A 22,983-nucleotide genomic window follows, 5' to 3' on the forward strand; every position below is an offset into this window, starting at 1 on the left:
GAAAATTAATCACTGGTGTTACCCATTACAAACCCTGTGACCTAAAACTGAGAGGACTGAGTTAGTTAGAGCCAGGCTGACTCCATGACACAATTGGAAGGGTAGTTTGGGAGACTAGGCCTAAATTTCTGTTTCACAGAAATGAGAACCCAGATCCAGGAACCTGTGGTCAATCAGCCATAGCCCTAAACAGTCAATCTGAGGATATACTGTCATCTGACCTGAGGTAAGAATAGGTAGCTAGAATGAATAAGTGACTCCCAGGGAGGTCTCCAGAGCCTAACCAACTATAGAATCCTAGAAATAGAGCTAACCAATCAAAGTAAAAGGGCACATGCCACACCCTGGAATTCCCCTGACAATAAAAGCTGAGCCTGAGAGCCCACTAGGGGTCTCCATTCCTAAATGGGAAGACCTCTACATGTAGGAATTCAGCGGACTAATGGCTGACATAAATGTTTTGGGAGTAACCAACCACATTTTCTATTGGATATAGGGTCTATTCCATAAGATGAACCCATACACAACAATGTGAAAGTGGTCAAAAAAACTGAGACTAGACAGGTCATGGGGGAAAGTTGCTACTATTACTATGCTAAAGGAACATAGTAATAAAGACTCCTAATGACATACTGATAAACCCACTGATCAGTGGCTTGCTGAATTTGTATCAGGAAAGTTTCTTCTTGCAGAACACACAGAGACCAACAACTGGAAAATGTGCAGAGAATATGTAACTTCATAGCGCTCAATCTTAAGGAGATGTTTTTATTCCAATAGTAAAAAAAAAAAAAAAAAAAAAAAAATCAGTTTTCTTCAATTCAGTGTCTGTCACTGGGTAGGCCTCCTAATGCCCAGAAGCAGTTGGCAAACAAAATGTACTGCATGGTTTTTTGTTGTTGCTGTTTGGCTTTTTTCTCTTTTGGGAGGGAGTTGTTTGTTATCTGTAGGCTTTTAGTTTTGGTGGATGGGTTTCTTTTCTCCTTATTACTTTTTTGCTCAATTTTCATTTTTGGGTTTGTTTTTGTTTTGAAAGAGAACGAGAGAGGAGGAACATGCAGTTGGAAGGGTAGAGAGGTTGGAAGCATCTATAAGGAGTTTTAAAAAAAGAGAAAAATCAAAATATATACTGTATGGAAAAACTTAATCAACATAAACATTTGGCAATGAAGGATGTTATATAAAAATAAAACAGAAGTGATATTTCCATCTACCTAGGAAAAGGATGCACATTTTATCCAACTGCTCTCCCAGTTTAGAGGATACTGTACACACAGCATCATACGCTTTTCAATGACACAGCAACAAAAAATGGCAACGATGAGGAAGACCAAAGGCTTAAGTAAGAAATACACTTTCTAGTACACAAAGGATGGAAATTTGGAGGTTACATAATCAAGATTAAAACAATGAACAATCCATATTTTCTACTCAATCAAGGTCTTTTCATCTGTATTTTATGATAGATCTTCTAAAAGACAATTTCACTGATTATATATGTCTAATTATATATGTTTGGACAGAACACTCTGATGACTTAAGATGATGAATATAAAATCAATAAGACTATATTACCCCATAATTTTATCTAAGACTTTGTTTAGAGGAGGAAGACATTACTTACATGCCTTCTCTCAATGTTCACATTTTACAACTAAGTTAAACATGCAAGGCTCCCTTTTCCCACTGCAATAAATCAGCAAAAGCTCACTGGTAAACTGTAAAGGGTGACTCCAACTCAAGACCAGAAACTCAGGCGTCTCACATGGGCCCAGGCTCATTTTCTCTCACCAACTTTAACATGCTGGGGTAAAAATCAAGGAGGAGGACATGCCAGTGACTATGGGACAATACATCATATAGGATGGAGTAAGAAACCTGACTAAAGTTCAACTGGTTCTGCCAAAGATACAAAGAAAATATATAAGGAATGAATCCCAATTTAGAAATTACCTTAAATATAGGCAATACTAAAATACCCCAAAACAAACAAGCAAACAAACAAAAACCCAAACAAACAAACTTTGCCCAAGTCTCAGCCATTTAACTTCCACAGTCTAACACTCAAAGGAGAAAGCACCTGCCACCGAAGACGTGATGCACTATAAAGACTCTAAGAGAGGACAGACTGCAAAGATTCTAGTATATAGTAAGCAGCTGGTCTTCCCCTGACTGCAGAAGGACAGCAATTATGTAAGAATACAAAGATGCTTGTGTTTAGATTGGTGTTATATAAATAAAAACAAAAATATAAACACCACATAAACAACAACTATTACAACTATAGAATTGTTTCTTCTTTTCCCTTTTTTTTTTTTAAAGGAGGATGGTTGGGGAGGTGGGAGAATCAGGTGTCTAGCAGAAGAGATTCTTGACATCTACGAAAGCTGCATTAAAATCATGGAATCCACAAACATCTATGACCCTGTTGCTTCTAGTTTTTCCCTGCAGCTTTCCTGAGTACCCACTCAGCAACTGTTAAAAATGTAGAGTGAAACCATCTCTCTCCTTCCCTCAGCATAAGAAACAGCAGCACTCACTTCCTCCAAATCAAAGTTTCCTGTCCTCAGGAGGAAAAGCTGCACGAAAAACACTTAGCTCAAGGACTAGGCTCAGTCCTTGAGTTCCATTCTCCCAGAATACTTTAACTTGCTACCAAGTGAACAACAACTCCGAGCAACAGACTCCCCTGTCTGTCACAGCTTTACAGATTACTTAACTGAGAAATTTTAAGACAGATAAAAATATAGATAGCCTAAGTGTCAGATTAGTAGAAACATTCAAAACTACCTAAAATGCACTGTGCACAAGAAAACTATATCATTTTTAATGACCTTGAGGAATAAGAAAATGACAGAGCATGGGCTTAATGTATTCAAATTAGTCAGCTAGTATCAACAAAACCTTCCTTACCACCCATTACTACAGCTAAGAAACAAGGAGTACAGGGTCCCAGTGGTGCTCACCCCCAGGGCTGGCAGCCGTTGTGTGCAGCTCACCGCCACCTTCAGCTTCCAGTCGGTCTCACCATCTAGCTGGTCCGTGCGGATAAAACATGAACCTTGGAGGTAGAGGAGAAAATGTGACCATCTGTAACTGCACTGAAGGACGTTTCTCCTGAGTTATACGTATTTTCAAAGCAGATTTAGGCACATGGGGACCTGGAAAATGATTCACCTGCACAGTGCCAAGAAAAAAGAGCTTTCAAAAGCCTTCGTTTTAGATAACATCATTTGGCTTGGAGAATAAATCTGTAAAAAGATAGTCACTAATCTATTTTTTAGTCACTTCTGTCCCATTTGGTGCCCTTGCTTTTGTTGTTGTAATGGTGGTGACAGTATCTCTCTGTGTGTGTTACATAATGCTATGGCTCAAAACCAAGGCCTTGAGCATGCTACACACGTGTCCTACCACTGAGCTACAAGCCCAGCCCGTGCCAGTTAAGGTTTAATATCAACTACTGAAAGCTATCTAGATCATTTCTACTTTTAATCTATGTTCTGATGATGACAAGATAATAAGATACATACAAAAATGTCTCAGACTCTGACATTACCTTGCTAATAAAATGTTAATTGGCCACCATAAAATGCTCAGTAATACAAGCACGGCTAAAATGCTAATACCCAGGTAAGTGCTACTGCATAATAACAAACCCATCAAATTTCAGAAGGGGAAAAATCTGAATCCCAGCAATCTAATTACCCAAGACCATGCGCATCATCCCTCTTCTGAGAACTGATCCTAGAGATAACAGCAAACACAATGCACTAAATGACAAACACACAGAACCAATCATTGCAGTGGTTTATAATAATAAAAGGTTGGTACAGGGACTAGAGAAAAACCTAAATAAAACAGCAGAGGCAGCAATTTTATAAAGGCAAAGGAGCAAAGACTTCAACATTATGAAAAGATCCCTAGGAGATATAGTCAAATGGAGAAAATGGGATAAAACATACTGAGGGAGGGAGGAGAGGGAGAGAAACTGATGTTTGAGGCATGGTGGCACACACTTGAAATGTCAGCAATTGGGAGGCAGAGTCAAGAGGATCTGGATGGAATTCGAAAACTTCTTCCACTACACAGAGAATGTGAGGATACTCTGGGCTACAGGCCTTGTTGAGAGGGGTGGCAGGTTAAAAGATTATGCTTAAGAATAAGCGAGGGCTACAAGGCTTCAAACCAATCTCACTTATGAACACTGATGCAAAAATACTCAACAAAATCCTTGCAAACCAAATCCAAGAACACATCAAAACAATCATTCACCATGATCAAGTAGGCTTCATCCCTGGGATTTAGGGATGGTTTAATATATGGAAATCAATCAACATAATCCACCATATAAACAAACTCAAAGACAAAAAACCATATGGTCATCTTACTAGATGCTGAGAAAACATTTGACAAAATTCAACACCCCTTCATGTTAAAAGTCTTGGAAAGAACAGTAATCCAAGGCCCATACCTAAACATAATAAAAGCAATATACAGCAAACCAACAGCCAACATCAAACTTAATGGTGGGAAACTTGAAGCAATCCCACTAAAACCAGGGACTCCACAAGGCTGCCCACTCTCCCCCTACCTATTCAACATAGTACTGGAAATCCTGGCCAGAGCAATTAGACAGAAAAAGGAAATCAAAGGGATACAAATTGGAAAGGAAGAAGTAAAAACATCACTCTTTGCAGATGACATGATAGTGTACTTAAGTGACCCCAAAAATTCCACCAGAGAACTCCTACAGCTGATAAACAAGTTCAGCAAAGTGGCTGGATATAAAACTAACTCAAACAAATCAGTAGCCTTCCTATATTCAAAGGACAAACATGTGGAGAAAGAAATTAGGGAAAAAATACCCTTCACAATAGTCACAAACAATATGAAATACCTTGGTATGACTCTAACTAAGCAAGTGAAGGACCTGTATGACAAGAACTTCAAACCTCTAAAGAAGGAAATCGAGGAAGATCTCAGAAAATGGAAAGATCTCCCATGCTCATGAACTGAAAGGATCAACATTGTAAAAATGGCCATCTTACCAAAAGCAAACTACAGATTCAATGCAATCCCCTCAAAACTCCTCATAGAGTTGGAAAGAGCAATGTGCAATTTCATCTGGAATAACAAAAGACCTAGAATAGTGAAATCCATCCTTCACAACAAGAAAACATCTGCGGGAATCACCATCCCTGACCTCAAGCTATATTACAAAGCAATTGTGTTAAAAACTGCATGGTACTGGTACAGAGACAGGCACGTGGATCAATGGAATAGAATAGAAGATCCAAAAATGAACCCACATATATATGGTCACTTGATTTTTGACAAAGGAGCTGTAAACATTCAATAGAAAAAGGACAACCTCTTCAACAAATGGTGTTGGTCTAACTGGCACTCAGCATGCAAAAGAATGAAAATAGATCCTTTCTTACCTCCTTGTACAAAGTTCAAGTGCAAGTGGATCAAAGATCTCCACTTTAAACCAAGTACACTGAAACTATTAGAAGAGAAAGTAGGGAAAACCTTAGAACACACAGGCACAGGAGAAATTTTCCTGAACAGAACACCAATGGCTGGAGCTCTAAGGTCAAATATCGACAAATGGGACTAAATGAGATTGCAAAGTTTCTGTAAGGCTAAGGACACTGTCAAGAGAACAAAACAGCAGCCAACAGATTGGGAAAAGATCTTTACCAATCCCACTTTAGATAGAGGTCTAATATCCAAGGTATACAAAGAACTCAAGGAGTTAGACACCAGAGAATCAAACAATCCTATTAAAAAATGGGGTACAGAGCTAAAAAAAATTCTCAGTTGAGGAATATCGAATGGCTGAGAAGCATCTAAGGAAGTGCTCGACATCCTTAATCATCAGGGAAATGCAAATCAAAACAACCCTGAGATTCCACCTCACACCAGTCAGATTGGCTAAGATCAAAAATTAAGATGACAGCAGAAGCTGGTCAGGATGCAGAGAAAGAGGAACACTTCTCCACTGTTGGTGGGGTTGTAAACTGGTACAACCACTCTGGAAATGAGTCTGGTGGTTCCTCAGAAAATTGGACATAGTACTACCTGAAGACCCAGTTATTCCACTTCTGTGCATATACCCCAGAGACACTCCAATATACAACAAAGACACATGCACCACAATGTTCATAGCAGGTCTATTTATAATAGCCAGAAGCTAGAAAGAACCCAGATGTCCTTCAGAAGATGAATGGATACAAAAATTGTGGTACATTTACACAATGGAGTACTACTCAGCCATCAGAAACAATGACCTTATGAAATTCTTAAGAAAATAGATGCATCTAGAGAATAGCATCCTGAGTGAGATAACCCAGTCACAAAAGAACAGACATAATATGCAGTCACTGATAATTGGATACTAACCCCAGAAAGCTCTGAACACCCCAGAAACAACTCACAGACTATATGAAGTTCAAGAAAAACAAAGTTCAAAAAATAGAAAAGAAAAATCATTATGCTTAATCTTTACACACTAAGAAAACTATTTCCAGGTTACATCTTGTTTTACATGTACTTTATGCTCAATGTAACTAGTAAGATTTTAATGCATACTATCAAACCTTTAAAAAAGTCAAGTACTGACAAAAATGCATTCATACACTTTTATGCAAAAATGCTTTTAAAATCTGTACATTTATCTCTGTTTTTTAAAATAAAATCCTTCAATTAAAAAAAAGAATAAGAGAGGGCAATGCAGTTGTAATTGGCATTTTAAAAGTGTGGTATTCTTGCAGCAGCAACTGCTTGCTTGAAAAGGGAGTTGATAAACACTGACATGAAGTGGCGGGGAGTAAAGTAAGGGAGAGGAAAAAGCACATATATATGTACACTCACAAATCTGTGAGGTTACATTTTCAAAGTTTCATACCTGTTGTTTGCATGTATCTTTTATACGTATGCAATGCAGTCCTGTGCATCCATAGATATCTATGTGTTCATACATGAGTTTCTGTGCTGTCTACAAACATACATATATATAAATGCATGCATATGCATTGTTACACACAGGTAACAAAACAGATGCATAAAATGTATCTATACAGAGAAGAAGGGAACAGAAGGAGGAACAAGAACCTTCATGCTTAGACCTCATAATATTCATTTGGAAATCATGCATTCTTTCCATAATACAAACTACAACAAGCTTATAATAAGGCAATTCTTAAAGAGTAAAAGGAAGGAAGTACATAAATAATGGGAACATAAGCTCAAAATGGAGCTGTAGCCATGGCACGGCTTCTCAGCCTTTCATTCAGTCCCAACAGCACAGAAAGCAAAGTGAAAACAGTCACCGAAGCAATAGTTGGACCACAGAGAATTCTTTTAAGTTACTTTTAGACTTTAATCACGAAATAGTTACAAAACCCACAAACCTTGTTATACTCTATGAACTAATTATAAAATGACAAACACCTTGTAAACAACTCCCAAGCCCCACAGATCCTCCTCATCCCCACAGTAGCCCTTGCCTTCCTTAAGGAATAGTACTGACACCTCCTGCTCCAGGATGCCTGCTCTCAGCAAGTTCTCAAAGTCATTACCAATGTTCAGGCCCCTCTTTTAAACTATCTGCAGAAGGCCTGGGTCTCTGCTCTGCTGATATCATTCACTAGATCTTGATCCATCTTACACTGTGAATTTACCAGCCTTTAGTCCAGAGGCACCAAGAATGGCTCCTGCTCTGCCCTGAGGCCACAGCCACTCTCCCAATGCCCAGTGCAGTACAACAGAGAGTACAGACTGGGAGGGCTGGCTCCCTTTCCTGCTCACTTGCAGTTGTGATAAAACCCAAGTAGAGACTTCTGTCCTTAGGGTTAATCTGACCTTGAAGTAGCTCCCTAAGAAAGGGTGGCTTGTACTTTACTTACAATGTTTCAAGACAAGATGCTTGAGTGTGGGGACGTGGGATTAGGTTTCAGCAGAATGTCATGGTTACTATAAAATCTCAAAGTATTCGCATATGCCTTTGGCCCTGCTGGAGGGCTGTTTGTTTCTGGAAAAATAGTCTGGAGGGTTTCCCAATCTTTTCTTGTGGTTCCTAAGAACCTAGTACAAGCACACAGCTTCTCACCACAGGATGAGCCTGATCAGGAACATTCTAGGGCTTCTGGCTGGGCTGTCACCATCTTTAAAAAGCTGGCTTTCAGGCTCTCTAGTATTTCCCACAATGCCCCTGTTAGATATGAACTTTGCTGGCTTTTCTCTGAAGCCTTTCAGATAAAGAGCACATCATTACCTTTTCTTTAGTTCCTTTAAATTGTCTTAGCATGGACATTTTCATTGTCGAACTCTGGAAAGCTAAGATCAGAATGAACCATGTGTTATAGATCAAGAGCTGTAATATTTTTCAACTGTGTGCTTCATCAGTTGATGTGAAATTAAGGGACTTTCACCAGAGTATATGCACTTTGAAAGATTATATGCATACACAAGTAAATAAACTGTTGTCCACTGTCCAAAGGATTATGTAAAGGAAAACACTCTTCAAGTGCTGATTAGGAAAAACTAAAGTAAAATAAAAAATGCACAGCAGGTAACTCTAAAGTCAAATGTTTACTCAAGGTTGATTTTTTTTTCCATCTTAAATCTGAGCATATATTTTGATGAAAAAGTTTACAAAACTCAGTGTACTAGATTCTAGTTTCTGCAAATAAGAACAGGTGAAATCCTCTGAAATGTCTTCCATTTCTAACATGAAAGTGAAACCAACACTGTTTCACTTTGTGCTGAACATTATAAGCACAATTCATACTGTAATCTAGGAGCACTGGAGATAAAAGGTGAGTGTCATGTTAGATAAGTACAGACTAAGATGGATGAAAACTGCTAACTTCCAGTAACTGATGTGCTAGAGAAAAGGGCTACAGCAAAAGCTGAAGTGTAGCCAGCATGGTTTGTCTTACCAAGACCAAGCCAGCAATTTTTGTTTTAAACAGAAAGCACTAGCTATAACTGATACTAGTTAAATCTCAGTAAAAATGAATTATTAAACTGCTCTGCTTATATCCTATTACAGACTTCTTATGAATTCTTGATTTTATTTTGTATAATTGACAAGAGTTGACAGGAAAGGACAGATTTAATGACCTCAAATTAAGATCAGCTAGTATATGTGACACATTGAGAGCCACATCAAGGGATGATAAAGTAAGGGGATTCTGAGGAGGCTGAGGCTGTCACAGCATAACAAGTCACCCTCTAGCACCAGCAGGCAACCTGCAACAGCTCACATATCCAATGTCTGTAAAAGAGATGAGCTACGGTGTATGTCCTAGAAAAGAAAAATAGACATTGACTGTGAATTTATAATATCAGATCTTTGGTCATTAAACTTGATTTTTAATCATTTATATGACTTAATGACTGCATAAAAATTTTAAACTGATGGCAAGATAAATCTTTCTATACAGATAATGTGGATGGGACCAGTGTAACTTATCTACCCTCACCCCACTATAAGGAGCAGTGAGGCACTATACTGTGTTCCAAACACTTACACTATAATGTTATCACTTAGATACAAGTGAAAAGGATATTGGCATTTATAAGAGATTGATGAAAATTGGTTCTAAAGCACTCATTTCTGCTAATACCACTAAAAGAGCTGTGTGCACTCAGGAGATATTTGATCTGAATTAAGAAACTGATGGAGCAATTGATTAATTGGAATTTAAGTCATCAGTCACCAGATCCATCAACAGCTCCATTTACATTCTAAACAATCCAGCCATGGCTCAATAGAATACTCTTATTAATACTTAGTCAATACAATGCCATGGATTGACTTACTATGCTGTATTGACAAGCACCCAGTTGCTATTCTTTAGGTCTAAACCAATGTGTTATACTTAGGACTCCTATACTGACAAAAGTTTAGAATTTTATGATAAAAAATAATATGCCACAAAGATTTCTTAACTAAAATTGAAACACAAGAGTTAGTAAATAAAACAAAAAATTCAGAATGTTTATTTTCTGAAAATAACTAGACAATAGTGAAGGTTGAATAAATTACTTAATATCACACAAAAAAGTTTTGCTGACCTTCATATAAAATGTCCCTCTGCACCCAAGGGAGATGAACTACAAGACAGTATGGGATACAACTGCATGAGGAAGAGCCAATCCAGAGGAAGAAGAGGTGGTCAAGAATGCTACCATTGGATAAAACGTGTGGTTATACAGAATCCCAGTGACAATCTCAAAATGAAGACCAGCAATCAAGAGTTAGGATGTTGGAAACCAAAGAGAAGGATTAATTGTCTTTGCTAATTGTCTTTGAATTGGAAGCTGATCAACTAGAGGTAATATGCAACTGTAAGTTTAGAACAGAGACGCTGGACGCACACATTACTGCTCTATTTAAATGCTGACTGTTATTTCAGTGAAGTTTTACAGTTAAAAGGGCAATAAATTACCCAGGAGTTTCTAAAACTGAGAATCCACACTAAGAAAATATGACACAAATTTTACCAAATTTGGAAGTTATTTAATCTGACTTCTTCATTTGAATTTCACAAATAGAATACTGTAAGTCAAACTACAACTACACAGAGGTCCTAAATGCACTAGTACTCATGCTATATATACAAACATATAAAAAGAGAGAATTATTTATATAAATAATACAAATTTAGTAACCATGTATACTGTACATTTTTTCTAAAGAAATTAAGATTCTCAAACAGATTCATAACCATCAAAATACTGAATACCACTTGTCCACAGACAGCAACCTTCACAGAATCAGAGGACACGGGACAAGACTGGAAAGGTGGTTGTCAATCGGGCTCACCCTACCTGAGGTTAACACACATCTCGTTAGCTAAAGCTCCGGTGCCCACCCATCCTCTGCTTAGTCCAAAGGCCATGCAATGGTACAGTGAAAGATGAGAAGGAAACTGACTAATTTACAAAACAATTAGGAACTGCATAATTTTGAAACAGCGTTCTCAGCCCCAGCCCTTACATTTCTCTTCAAAAAAAAAAAAAAAAAAAAAAAAATCAGCATTTGTAACCATCTCCAAAGTTTTAAGTACTGCATGCTGCTCATAATTTACGCCCCAACAAAATCTATATAATATTTCCTTTTAAAGTTAATTGCCCAGACCAATTTTTATATTTGGAATATTATTTTTGTCTTTCTTGCTTGTTTATTATGACAGCATCTTACTATGTATAGCAGTAGCCTGAAACTCAGTACACCGCCTTAGTTGGTCTCCAACTCATTGCAAGATCTTTGCTTCAGCCTCCTCAGTGATGAGATTAATGGTGTGAGCCAGCTAGAATGCTATTATCTTACCAATATTTCTACCACAATAATTTATAATGTGTAAAAGCACCTCTTGAATGAAAATATTGTGTTTACTAGTTTAGATACTTTTCTACTGCCAAGACAAAACACCATAACCAAAGCATCTTATAAAACAAAGTGTTAATTAGAAGCTTGCTTACAGTTTTAGAGGGTGAGTCCATGACCATCATGGTGGGAAATGTGCCCGCAGTCAGGGAAGCATGGTGCTGAAGAAGTAGCTGAGAGCTTGCATGTTGAGATAGTAGCCAGGAAGCAGCAGAAAGGGGGACTATCTGGAGCAGCTTAGGCTCTTTATTTGTCTATTTGTTTTGATTTTTAAAAGAGGGTTTCTTTGTGTAGCCATGACAGTCCTGTAACTAGTTCTGTGGATGATACAGCCCAACCTCAGAGATCTGCCTGTCTCTACTTCCACAATACTGGGATTAAAGCCATGGGTTATGAGGGACAGGTGGAGTGGGCGTTTTAAACTTCAAACGCCCACTCCCAGTGACATACCTGTTTCAACAAGGCAATGTCTCCTAAACAGTTCTATCAGCTGCAGAACAAGCATCAAACACATGAGTTAGTTATACTGCATATACTACTAGCCATAAATCGTAACAGGTACAGCCAACAGTGTCAGTCCAATACTCAAGTGATATTCAAAGACAAAGTGAACTGCAGAAATTAGCAGCATGCAGGGATCAACCACTCATCAGAATGGTGACAACTTGAGGAGCTTGTAGGCCCCATTTCATGGAGGGCTAAGGGAATTTTCCAAAAGAGTTAATAAAGCCTAATATGACTGGTAGGGAACAAAGCAATGACATTAGTACAATTTTTATTGGTTGCTATTTATCTATAATTGATAAGGCCTTGAAGAATTTTAGAAAACAGTTCAGTTCTGGCCTTGTTATTTCCTCCAATGTGTGTCCCAGGAGTTGACTCAGCTGTAGACTTAACCTCCTTAAGTCAGGGCTCCTTCTGAGGAGCCTGGTATGCTTCCTAGGGAATTGAAATTTTATCCCCAAGGTTTTTGGACCTCTCAAATAGAAATGATGGAACAAATAAACCTTTGAAAACATGTTTCTCTATATTAAAAATAAAAATCCTAGTTATAAAGTGACAGATATATTACCTTTTCAATAATTATACTATATAGAAATGGATTAAGAACTGCAACAAAATGCAGAGATTAACCATATTCTATATCATTCTATTTTTTATCAGCCATGGCAGCTCTTCCAGGCCCAAAAAATAATAATTATTAAAGACATATGTGGACATCATCCACTCACCACCTACAAAAATACAGAGCACATAGTAGGCACATCTGCAACAGCAAGCACCTTGTGAAAATTTTATGGAGGAGCCACAGTAACAGCCTTCTTGTTATCCCCAGGCACTTGAATGACCCCTATAGGCTCATGGATTTAAACACTTGGTTCCCAGTTGCTAGGAATGTTTTGGAAGTGTGGTATTACTGGTGGACATTTGTCACTTGAAGTAGGCTTTGAGGTTTCAAAGGCTCTTCTCATTTAACCCCTTCTCTTTGCTTTCCACTTTTGTTCAGGATATTAGATCTCCACTTCTGCTACAGCCACCATGCCCTCTGTCTGCTGCCATACCACCCACCATAATACATTATTTGCCCTTGAAAATTAGAAATAAACTCTTCCTGCTAAGAGTTGCTTTGGCCATGGCGCTTTATCACAGCAATAGACAAGTAACTAAGACACTGCCTCAAGACAAATGGGAGATAACTAATTACACTGGCTCCCAGATGAAGGCTGTGGTGGAAGTGGGGTACACATGAGGGTCAGAGTAGGACTGGGGGCACAAAATATGCCTAGAGCAAAAAATAAATGGAGCTAGAGAATGCAAAGCAATCAACTTGAGTAGCTGTGAAGGAGGTCCTTTCAGTAGACAGGTTCCAAGGTAATGGAGAGACTGGGGCTCAGTGAAAAGGAAACACAGCTGGAACTGCCTAAATGAGGGCTTCTGTGTCCTCAGTGATGGCGACTGAGTCTGACAGGGAGTGAATGGACAGGAGGTGAAGATGGAAGCCATACAAAAGCATCTGACAAAGCTGCTTCTGATGGGCAGATTAGGTCATAGAACAGCAGCTATGTGTCCCTCTGCACAGCTTTCCAACAGGCAAAGGGAATGCAGAAGAACCCGAGGGCCAAGCAAGTATGACAGCAGGACAAGGAGCATGTAGGAAGGTGACAGTCATTGCACAGGAGATACACTTGCTTTGGATCTTGCAAAAAACTTACAAAATTCGCCTTCAACCCCACAGCACAGTTAGATGGACTCAAGCTAACAACCAGCACAGGAGCAGAGCCTACTCCTGCTGCACACGGCAGACAGCTCGCTCACTCGCTCTAGGATGCACACATGCTAAAGCAGAACCTAGAGTTGGCTGAGTCAGAATGAAACCACGGCAGAATCACCTAGAAATCATGACAAAAGCAAATCTGGTGGGAATTTCACAAATGTGAAAATGAAGCAACATACTAATCACAAAATAACAGGTCAATAGTGAAATGAGAAAAGATACTTTAAGAGATATGAAAATAAAACTCAGCACTGTAAACCTTATGAAAACAACCACAAGAGTGCAGGTGAAAATTTATGACTGTAAACACCTACATTAAACAGATCCAAAATCAACAATCTAACGTTCTTCTTTAGAAAGCTACAGGCACAGGATCAACCTTAACCAAAGACAGAAAGGAGGAAAAAAATGATAGACGTCAATAAATGAAACAAGGAGCAGGCAAACAATTGAGAAAATCATTAAAACCCAAAGGTAGTTCTTCGAACAGATCAATGACACTGACAACCTTTTAGTCAGAGTAACAAAAAAAAAAAAAGAAAATAAAGAAAGAAAGAAAGCAAAGGACAGGACATTACTACTATTGTTACAGAAAATATTTGAAAAGATCATGAGGGAATAAGTATAGCATATCCAGAAACTAGAAAAACCTAAAAAAACAAAAACAAAACACACACACACACACACACACACACACGCACACACACACATACACACACATACACACACACTATAAAAAATTGATTTAAAAAAAAGACAATAAAATTTCCTTAGCAAGGAATTAAAATTTAAAAACAAAACAAAGAAATTCAAAGGCTAGACCCAAATCACTTAACAGATGAATTGTAACAAACATTTAAAGAATAAAACTCTTTAAAGATTCTTCCAAAAAACAGGATTTAGAAATGGATGTTAAAACCAGTACTACTCTGATATCAATAAAAGGTCTCACAGAAAAACACAAAAGCATTACATAATTCCAAGTATACCCTTTATGATGAAAGAGGTAAAAATCATGGTAAAACATGGGAAATGAAGCCTAGCAGAATAAAGACCATATGCTGAAGCCAGAGTTCCATCCTCATACACGCCCACAGCCTCTCAAGGAGATAAGGCCTCCTGGACTCCCACTGTGCACAGTGCTACCACTGCAAAGGTGCCAAATCAGGAACAAAGCCACTACTGGACTACTACACAGGAGCCACATGACACATGTTAGATAGAAATGTCTGGGAAACTATCCTAACATTGCCAAGTGGTACTTCCAAAACAGAAGTAGAAACGTTCTAAAAAGGAAAGCTTTCTTGATAAACATCAGCACTAGGCCGTCTAGTGTTAAGTAACTGGGAGTAGATAACTGATGGGGGATCTCCAGCCACAATAAAGGGAAAACCTGTCATTTGGGTGCTTAGCACTAGGAGGAACACCTACCAGTCTCTAAGCTGAAAACCAGAAACAGATACTTATACCCAACCAATGGCCTGAAGCTGGGGACCCCTGTAGTTGAATTAGGGAAAGGCTAGAAGAAGGGTGACCCCATAGGAGGACCAGCAATCTCAGCTAACCTGGACCCCCAAGATCTCTCAGGCACTAAGCCACCAAATGGGAGCATACACTAGCCCCCAACACACATACAGCAGAGGACTGCCTGATCTGACCTCAGTGAGAGAAGATTGAGAGACTTGAGACCCCAGGGAGTTGTGAGGTCTGGTGAGGTGAGGGTAGGGACATCGTTTGGATATGGGGAAAGGGTGTGGTGAGGAACTGTTGGAGGACTGACCAGGAGAGGGATAATGACTGGACTGTAAAAAAGATTAAAGAGTAACAACAACAATAATAATAAAATAAAACAAAAACACATACTAAAGAAAACAAAATAAATAACTTACAAGTCCTTTGGTTACCATGGATAAATTTTTTTCTGAGGGCAATGCACCCAGCAAGGTAAGCAACCACAGCACTCCATAGTGCTGCAGAGAAAAATATCTCTTTAGCATGACTTAAATACTTCTTTTAATAGTGTGCTGCCTCGGGATGGAAAGACTAGTCAAGTTAAGAGCATGTCCGTGCTCTTGGTGAGGATCTGAGTTCCAGTCCTGGTATTCCATGGGAACTCTGTCTTTAACTGCAGCCTCCACAGGCCCTGCACTCACATGCACAAACACACACTCCTGTACACATAATAAAGGTCTTATTTTTAAAATATGTTGCTTAGTCATAGACAAAATAAATCAACTCTAAATCCAACCCCATCCTTTACAAACAAAACGTATGCTAAGGATAGGAAAGAAAAAAATAACAGCTAGTTTTACAAATCCGAAGTGTAATTCAGAAATAAGCTATGTGCATTCCTTGATCTATTTATGTGCATAAAAGCAGTGGAAAATAACTCTTTGCCAAATAAATAAAACTGAAAATGTAAAATAGCAATCAAATGTTAAGTAACACTGTTATAAAATAATTAGGTTCTCAAAATTTTTATGAATGAAATTACACTCAGATAACTTTTCAAGTAGTTATAAACACTAAGACATCTTTTAAAATATCAATAGTTAAATGCCATTTAGAAACGATTTTAAAACATTAAGAAAAATTATACAACTTGCTTTCACCTATTAAAATGAAAAAATGAAAAAAAAAAAAAAAAGAGTCCAGCTAAGCAGGGTGGTGTCTGCCTCTAATCCTGGCACATGGAGAGCAGAGGCGAGCACGAGTGAAAGAAATCATTAGAGATTAATTACCTGCTTTCTCTGAAGTTCTGAGAAATACCATATCTGATGGAATTCTTTGGTTCTGCAAAAAGAAGTAATATGCAAATTAAAGATATACATGACCATAATGCCACTGCATAGTAGAAATAGTTAGCAAAGACAACTAAAATGCTTAAAGTAAAATTGTCTGGAATAGCTATAATTTCTAATTTTTACATAAAAAACTAACATTTTAATTTATAAATTAGGTCTTTTTCAAACAATAGCAAGCCATATACATGCCATATACATCTTGTTCTTGTCTGGTAAAGGTTAAATATTACCATTTCCACAGAATCTTAACCATGCAGACGACACAGTGGTACTGCTACATAAGAACTACATTCTACTCATTCCAAAATGCCCTATAAAGTAGACATGGTGGACCCATGGCCAACACCAACGGTAAACAAATAAATGAGAATAAGCAAATACAGAAAATGCCCACAATTTGGGGAACTATTTATCTCTAGTGAAACTGAATAGGATGTAACTAAAAAGACTATGACATATTTAAACTTTAGTCACTATTCAAGCATTTATTATTAATAATTCTATGACTTAAAAATGCTAAAGAAAAAAATCAACCTAAAGAAAAAGTATACCATTGAAATAATACTTTATATAATTTTACAAATTAGCATATATACTATAAAGAAGTGCCTTACTCTCAAATTCATGAATAATGAAACAAATACAAATTAGCAGACCTAAAAAAAGGCATGAGATACAGCTGTGCCTAACACTAAAAATAAAGATCACATAAGATCTACGGATCCTCAGGTCAAAGAAAAAATCTGAGTGAAAACTCAATAGTATATTTAAAGGAAAGTAATAATTATCTGACAAGAAAACGAGTGCAACAACCAAAGATAGGAAAGCATCAGGAGGAAAATATAACTAACTGTAACTCCAACAGAGCAGGAAACATGGGGGAGAACTAAAATAAACAATGTTTAGGATCAACAAGGTCTTCCTCAAGCATATGGGGGAAGTGTGGTGACCAAAATTTGAACAGGCACAAAGACTAACTATAGCCTAGGAAGAGAACGTTAGACCACAGTGACACACCAGGACAGCCAATGCTAAACAAGAGAATACAGAAGTAGACCGCTCATATGAGAACACCAGACCATGAGAAACTCATACTGTGAGCAATAAGAAAAAGTCTTACCAAGAAACAGTCCTGAGACACGGAGATACTTACAGGGCATGAGTGGAGGTGATGCCTAGCCTCCCCAGCAATTATCCAAGAACTAATTCACATCATAGTTAAAATGTTAAAAGTCAAAACAAAAGATTTTGAAGAGTTGATGCAGATCAAACATCAGCAAATGACATTATGACTTTTACAAAGAAAGGCTTCATCACCGATACCACTACTACTAAATTATTTTTAAAAACATAACAAAACAAAACTCTAACTCCAAATGAAAAAGATTACTAAATTAGACTTCCCTAAAACAACAAATTTCTATTCAAGTATGCCCACCTGGAAGAAAGCTAAAGCCTGCAGCATATAGATGCTGACCACAAGACAGAAAGGCCTGAAAGCTCACAAGCAAAGGAAAGTCCAAAAGAAAACACAAGAAATTTTCTCAAGCTTTTACCCAAACACCATAGAAAGACACATAAGACATAACAGAAGTAACCACATTATTAGGTATTAAGACATTCATTTATATTAAAACTAAAGCACACATATCAGAAAGGCACAGAATGCTGAGAATGCCAAGGTTGGCAAATATAAAAGCCCTGTATTTCTCAGTCATGACAGGAAACATATTCATGCTTGAAGCCCACTTTCCTCCCAGGTATTTATGTAGTAGCACATGTGCTCAACTGACAATGTCAAATGTCACACAAGTATAAGAAACAACCTAAATAGACACCAATGGCAAAATGCATCAAAGGTGCCTGTCCAAAGACATTGCTAGTCCACTGAACCTACCAGGGAGCAAGAAACCATAAATTCCAGGCTTTTTTTTTAATAGTCTCATCACTACAATTCCTTCTCCTTTAAAATGTAATATAAAGTAAACAAAAGTTCGGTGGCAGAAATGCCCATAGTTCGCTACCCATAACCACCAACAAATAAGGTAAAAGATGAAATTGTATGTTAATCAATACAGAAGGAATACAATCTATGACAGAAAGAAAACACCTTAACAAAATCTGCATGCTTAAGATCTATAAAGTCATGCACTTTGTCAGAATCTGTCCTTCAGAAATGTTGCAAAGACAGCTGAGAATTTTTCCTGGTTTTCCTGCTGGTCCCTCATGCTGACTGGAGCCAAGGCGGAGGCCTGGCTGTCTCTGCTAGGTAGGGCCACCTCTGCTGATCCCGATTCTACCGAACTAGACTGCTGGTGTATCCGTGAAATTTGCAAGTGGATTGGGCTGCCACTGCTAACCTGTGAACTAAACTGCCAATTTCCAGGCAACACGGAGGGAGTTGCCATAAAGAACCTTTCTAAACAGATCCACCTCCCTCGCATCCTTTCTTTGCACTACCTCTGGTGGGTAGTGGGCTAAAAGGGAGGTTAAAGCATTTAAGAATCATTAAAAATAAGGTTTGAAAAAAAAAGAAATGTGCAAAGATATAAAGAGGATCACTAAAAAACTAACATAATAAACAAAGAAGGAACTTGTAAAGCATGAATGGATACAAGGCTAGTAATTTCTGGTGTTTATACAATAACACACTACAGGTGTCTGTTTCAGTACCATATGCATGCTAAGCATTGCTCCACTTTTTAAATCATTCCCTGTATACAGAACAAAGTAACAAGAAGATCATTTCTATGGCAAGAAGATGCCATCAGCCCAAGGTAGACAAGCTGCCAGCTAACAGCAGACTGAAGGCAATTCTGGAGGAAGCTAAGTGGGAATCTATCCTAGAGACTTTTAAAAGTCAACAAGGAATTTCATGAGAATACAGACCACAAAGTAAGAATATTCTTACAGAAGATATGTCCACTGCACTGACATTATGCACCTGGGTGATGTGCACGGCACTTACACAGCACACCAGAAAGAATCTCTTACAGAGAGAGACACATATGGGCCCTTACATGTCACAAGCTGAGACAGGGACAGCACTCCAGAGAAAAGCCTCACCTGCACACTGCCCATCCACTCACCCTCCAGACCACAGAAAACCTGTCTCCGTGTCTTACTGCTCTTTTTAGAACAGGCTTCTTCTCATCATAGTCTGAACTATTTTTCTAGTGCTCCTTAACTTTCACTCATTCTCTCTTTAAAATTTAAACCATGAGATTTAGAGTCAATAATTGTGTATAATATAGCCATCTGAACAAGTAAATTCTGAAAACTGATGTTGAGTTATTAACATTTTGAACACAATTCTGAGGTCACACTAAGCATTTAACGTAGGTCTGACTTTTAAAAGTACGGCTTTACCTACAGACATTGTGATATATGATAGCAAAACAGAAAGAATATATAAATATCTAAATGTAGTTAAATACATCAAATCTTACACAAGCACATTAAGAATTAAAATGCCTATCTCAATAGTTCATTTGAAGTTAACGTTACTTGTAATTGGGCTAATGTTAATGACAGTTGTACATATAGATCTAAAATAGATTTAAAAATGCAGCAACCTTTTCCACTATGATGAGGTCTCCAACTTGTATGTCTGAACTCTTAACTTGAACTTTACCTTTAAAAAAAGAAAAAGTACAATCAACCCAGGGAAACAAAATTGTACCAGAGAGTAACTTTTAATAAGTATAATTTAAAAACATATCTAGGGCAAAAACAACAAATAAAAATTTAAACATTAAAAGCAGAAATCTTCTCCTCAAACTTTCAAGTTACATTTTAGATATACATGGTAACAAATAATTAATCTTATTAGTAAACTACCAAACACACATAAATAACCACCCTCTAAGAATAATAACTACAGCAGAGCAAGGGTTTTCTTGTGTTAATGTAGTGAGGATTCCATGTGGAAGGTTCGTCACATGGTTCTTTACTGTTTTAAGTTCTCAGTGAAGATAGCAATGGTCAGGAACGTTGCAAAATAAAATAATTTGGTGACTGACACTGAGTACCACAAAGATGCACATATCCTTAACACTGGAATTACAGAAAACACAGTAAGTGAAGGAAATTACATATAAAATCTTCATTCACTAGTATTGTTTGCCAACAAATGACAGAACTTAAAACTGATAGTTTTACTTCTCCAAGTAATTTTTCAATGTACATGTGAGTAAATCCTTAATGTCTATATGCCCATATGAAATAGTTATTTATAAAGATGTATATATATATATATATATATATATATATATATATATATATATATTATTAAGTAGCTATAAAATATTATCTAAAAAAATGATGTTAAGCAGATAATATGAAAACTCAGACAAATCATTCCCTCCTCCTGTCTTATTTTCCCTCTGCCTTTTAGGACAAAGGACAACCAAATGGGTCTGTTTCCATAGCTACAGCTGAATCAAACTCATAGGTTTGACTGCAACTTTTATATTCATTTTCCTCTGACTATACCAGAGTCAGAGCATTACCAAAAACATAACCAGATTTTTATACTGAAGTTCACTCCTTTCAACTTCTCACAAAAAAAAAAAAAAAAAAAAAAAAAAAAAAAAAAACTTATTTCCAAGTGTTCCTTCAATGAAGTGGAGTGTCACTAGTACCACAGTTTCTGAAAAGTTGCTTTGTCTGGCACACTGTAAAACTGTACTATTACATTTCCCATGTTTCTCAGGGAGGCAAACCAAGAAGGGCTACAACTACTTTTTATTCATAAGACATCAATGCTCTTTAGAATTATATGTGAAACAAATTTATCACAGCTTCTCAGTCAGCAAGTGTGAGTCTAATAACAGGCAAAAAATGCAAAGGAATTAGTCTTTAGTCATTGCAAGCATGGTCACTCTAAGCTTCCAGTCCATGCTGTTCTCACAAGTATGAAGCAGTTAAGATTGCCGTCGACTTTTTGGCCATCTCTACAGAATCCCTATGCTGTCCTTCAATTCCACTTTCTCTCCTAGCCAGCCAATGCACTTTGCCTTCTTCTTGCCTTTTTGTATCTAGATTAATACACAGGTTTAAAAAAACCGTAATTAAATGATGTAATATAGTAACATGTCAAAAACATTTTAAAATACAGGAGACACATCCATTTTTGTTCTTTTATAAAGCCCTTAAATCCCCCAAAAGGTTGGTTACTTCACTGTATGGTAACAGACATGCTAAAGGCCTAATACGTAGACATGCTACAGTGACTGTCCTTCATGTCTATGCAGTCAGCAATTACATGTTTAAGGGATAATTTACAGTAAAGTGTCAAGATTTCTCAGACATTAATAATTCTACACTATGAATCAAAAGGCTAAGGTCCATCACCCTGGGGAACACTGAGGCAGGAGGACTACTTAACCACAGATGTTTGAGGTAAGTGTGGGATAATGGAAAAGCTATCCTTTAAGAACCAAACTAGAGAGGTCTAAACATTAGTCCATATAGCAACTGCCTAAAATCTCTCTAGTTAAAAGTTCACCTTTTCACATTTTGAAGACTTGGTACATTGTTTTAATACCACCTAATTTCCTGAACAGTTTAACCTTACACTCAGGAGGCTGCTTGCTTTTGATGTGGTAACACTGTCACTACAGAACCTCAATAGCTTCATTCCATTCTCTGGCAGAGAACCCTCGGGGATACTGAGCAGAAGTTAGGAGGTGCTCTGCACAACCTATCTATTGAGGAATTAACATTTGACCCTGTCACTGTCCTGCAAAGGCAGAGTGGGCCCTGCCAGAAGAAAAGCATCACTGTGTCTTATTCCCAGGAGCCAAGATTTTGTATTCCCTTTGATGCTCCTTGTAAGCATACCCAGTCTCTAGGTGTCAGTGATAACCCTTACTTTTAAATTCTGTATGCACAGCATAACACAAAATAGACTCCACGATACTTTCTCTACTTCAACCTGAACTCCAAAAGAACTCACTGAAAGACCTAAAGATTAGATTTATCTCCTTACCCCAATATTTGACAATTCCATAGAAGATAATTAAGATTTGTATAATGACATACAAGTTCTTTATGACAACCGGAAATCAATTTTCTGCCTTTCATTAATGTATATTCCTACTTTGTCCACCCTTGCTTGGTCTGTGTCTACCTAGCACCTCATCTGACAACTGCACAGTAACCCTTGCTTCCTCTGATACACTTCTGGCACTTGCTCCATTAGTAAGGTCCCTCTATTCCAGAACTCTTAAGTACAAAGCGACATAGTCTCTAGACTTGTAGCAACTCAATCAACACAAGTCCTATTTTTTCTACACACCTTTAGTGCTTAAATGCTTAACTTTAAAATGTTATATATATTTGGTATCTGAGTGCCTATTAAGCTTCAGAATAAGATGGTGTATTGTGACTACCCTGCTGTGTTTTTTTTAAAAAAAAAAAAAAAAAAAGCATCTATCCAGTGACAAGGAATTTTCCCTTTAGGTGTTTATCCAACAGAAAACTAAAACTTAAATGAAAAC

The 22,983-nt window shown here is 37.5% G+C and overlaps 1 protein-coding gene across 2 annotated transcripts in view; it reads right to left on the reverse strand.

Moving 5' to 3' along the window:
* ATP9B (ATPase phospholipid transporting 9B (putative)) overlaps positions 1-22,983 on the reverse strand; it is a 177,470-nt gene that overhangs the window by 118,687 nt on the left and 35,800 nt on the right. For both annotated transcript variants that reach the window (XM_080919981.1, XM_080919982.1), the window contains exons 6-8: positions 20,056-20,114; positions 16,418-16,469; positions 2,967-3,061 (exon numbers count right to left, since the gene is read on the reverse strand). In XM_080919981.1, coding sequence (XP_080776107.1) covers positions 2,967-3,061; positions 16,418-16,469; positions 20,056-20,114 — 206 coding nt within the window. The remainder of the gene's footprint in view (positions 1-2,966; positions 3,062-16,417; positions 16,470-20,055; positions 20,115-22,983) is intronic.

The sequence above is a fragment of the Micromys minutus genome (genome assembly GCF_963924665.1).
Source record: "Micromys minutus genome assembly, chromosome: 8".
NCBI lineage: Eukaryota > Metazoa > Chordata > Mammalia > Rodentia > Muridae > Micromys > Micromys minutus.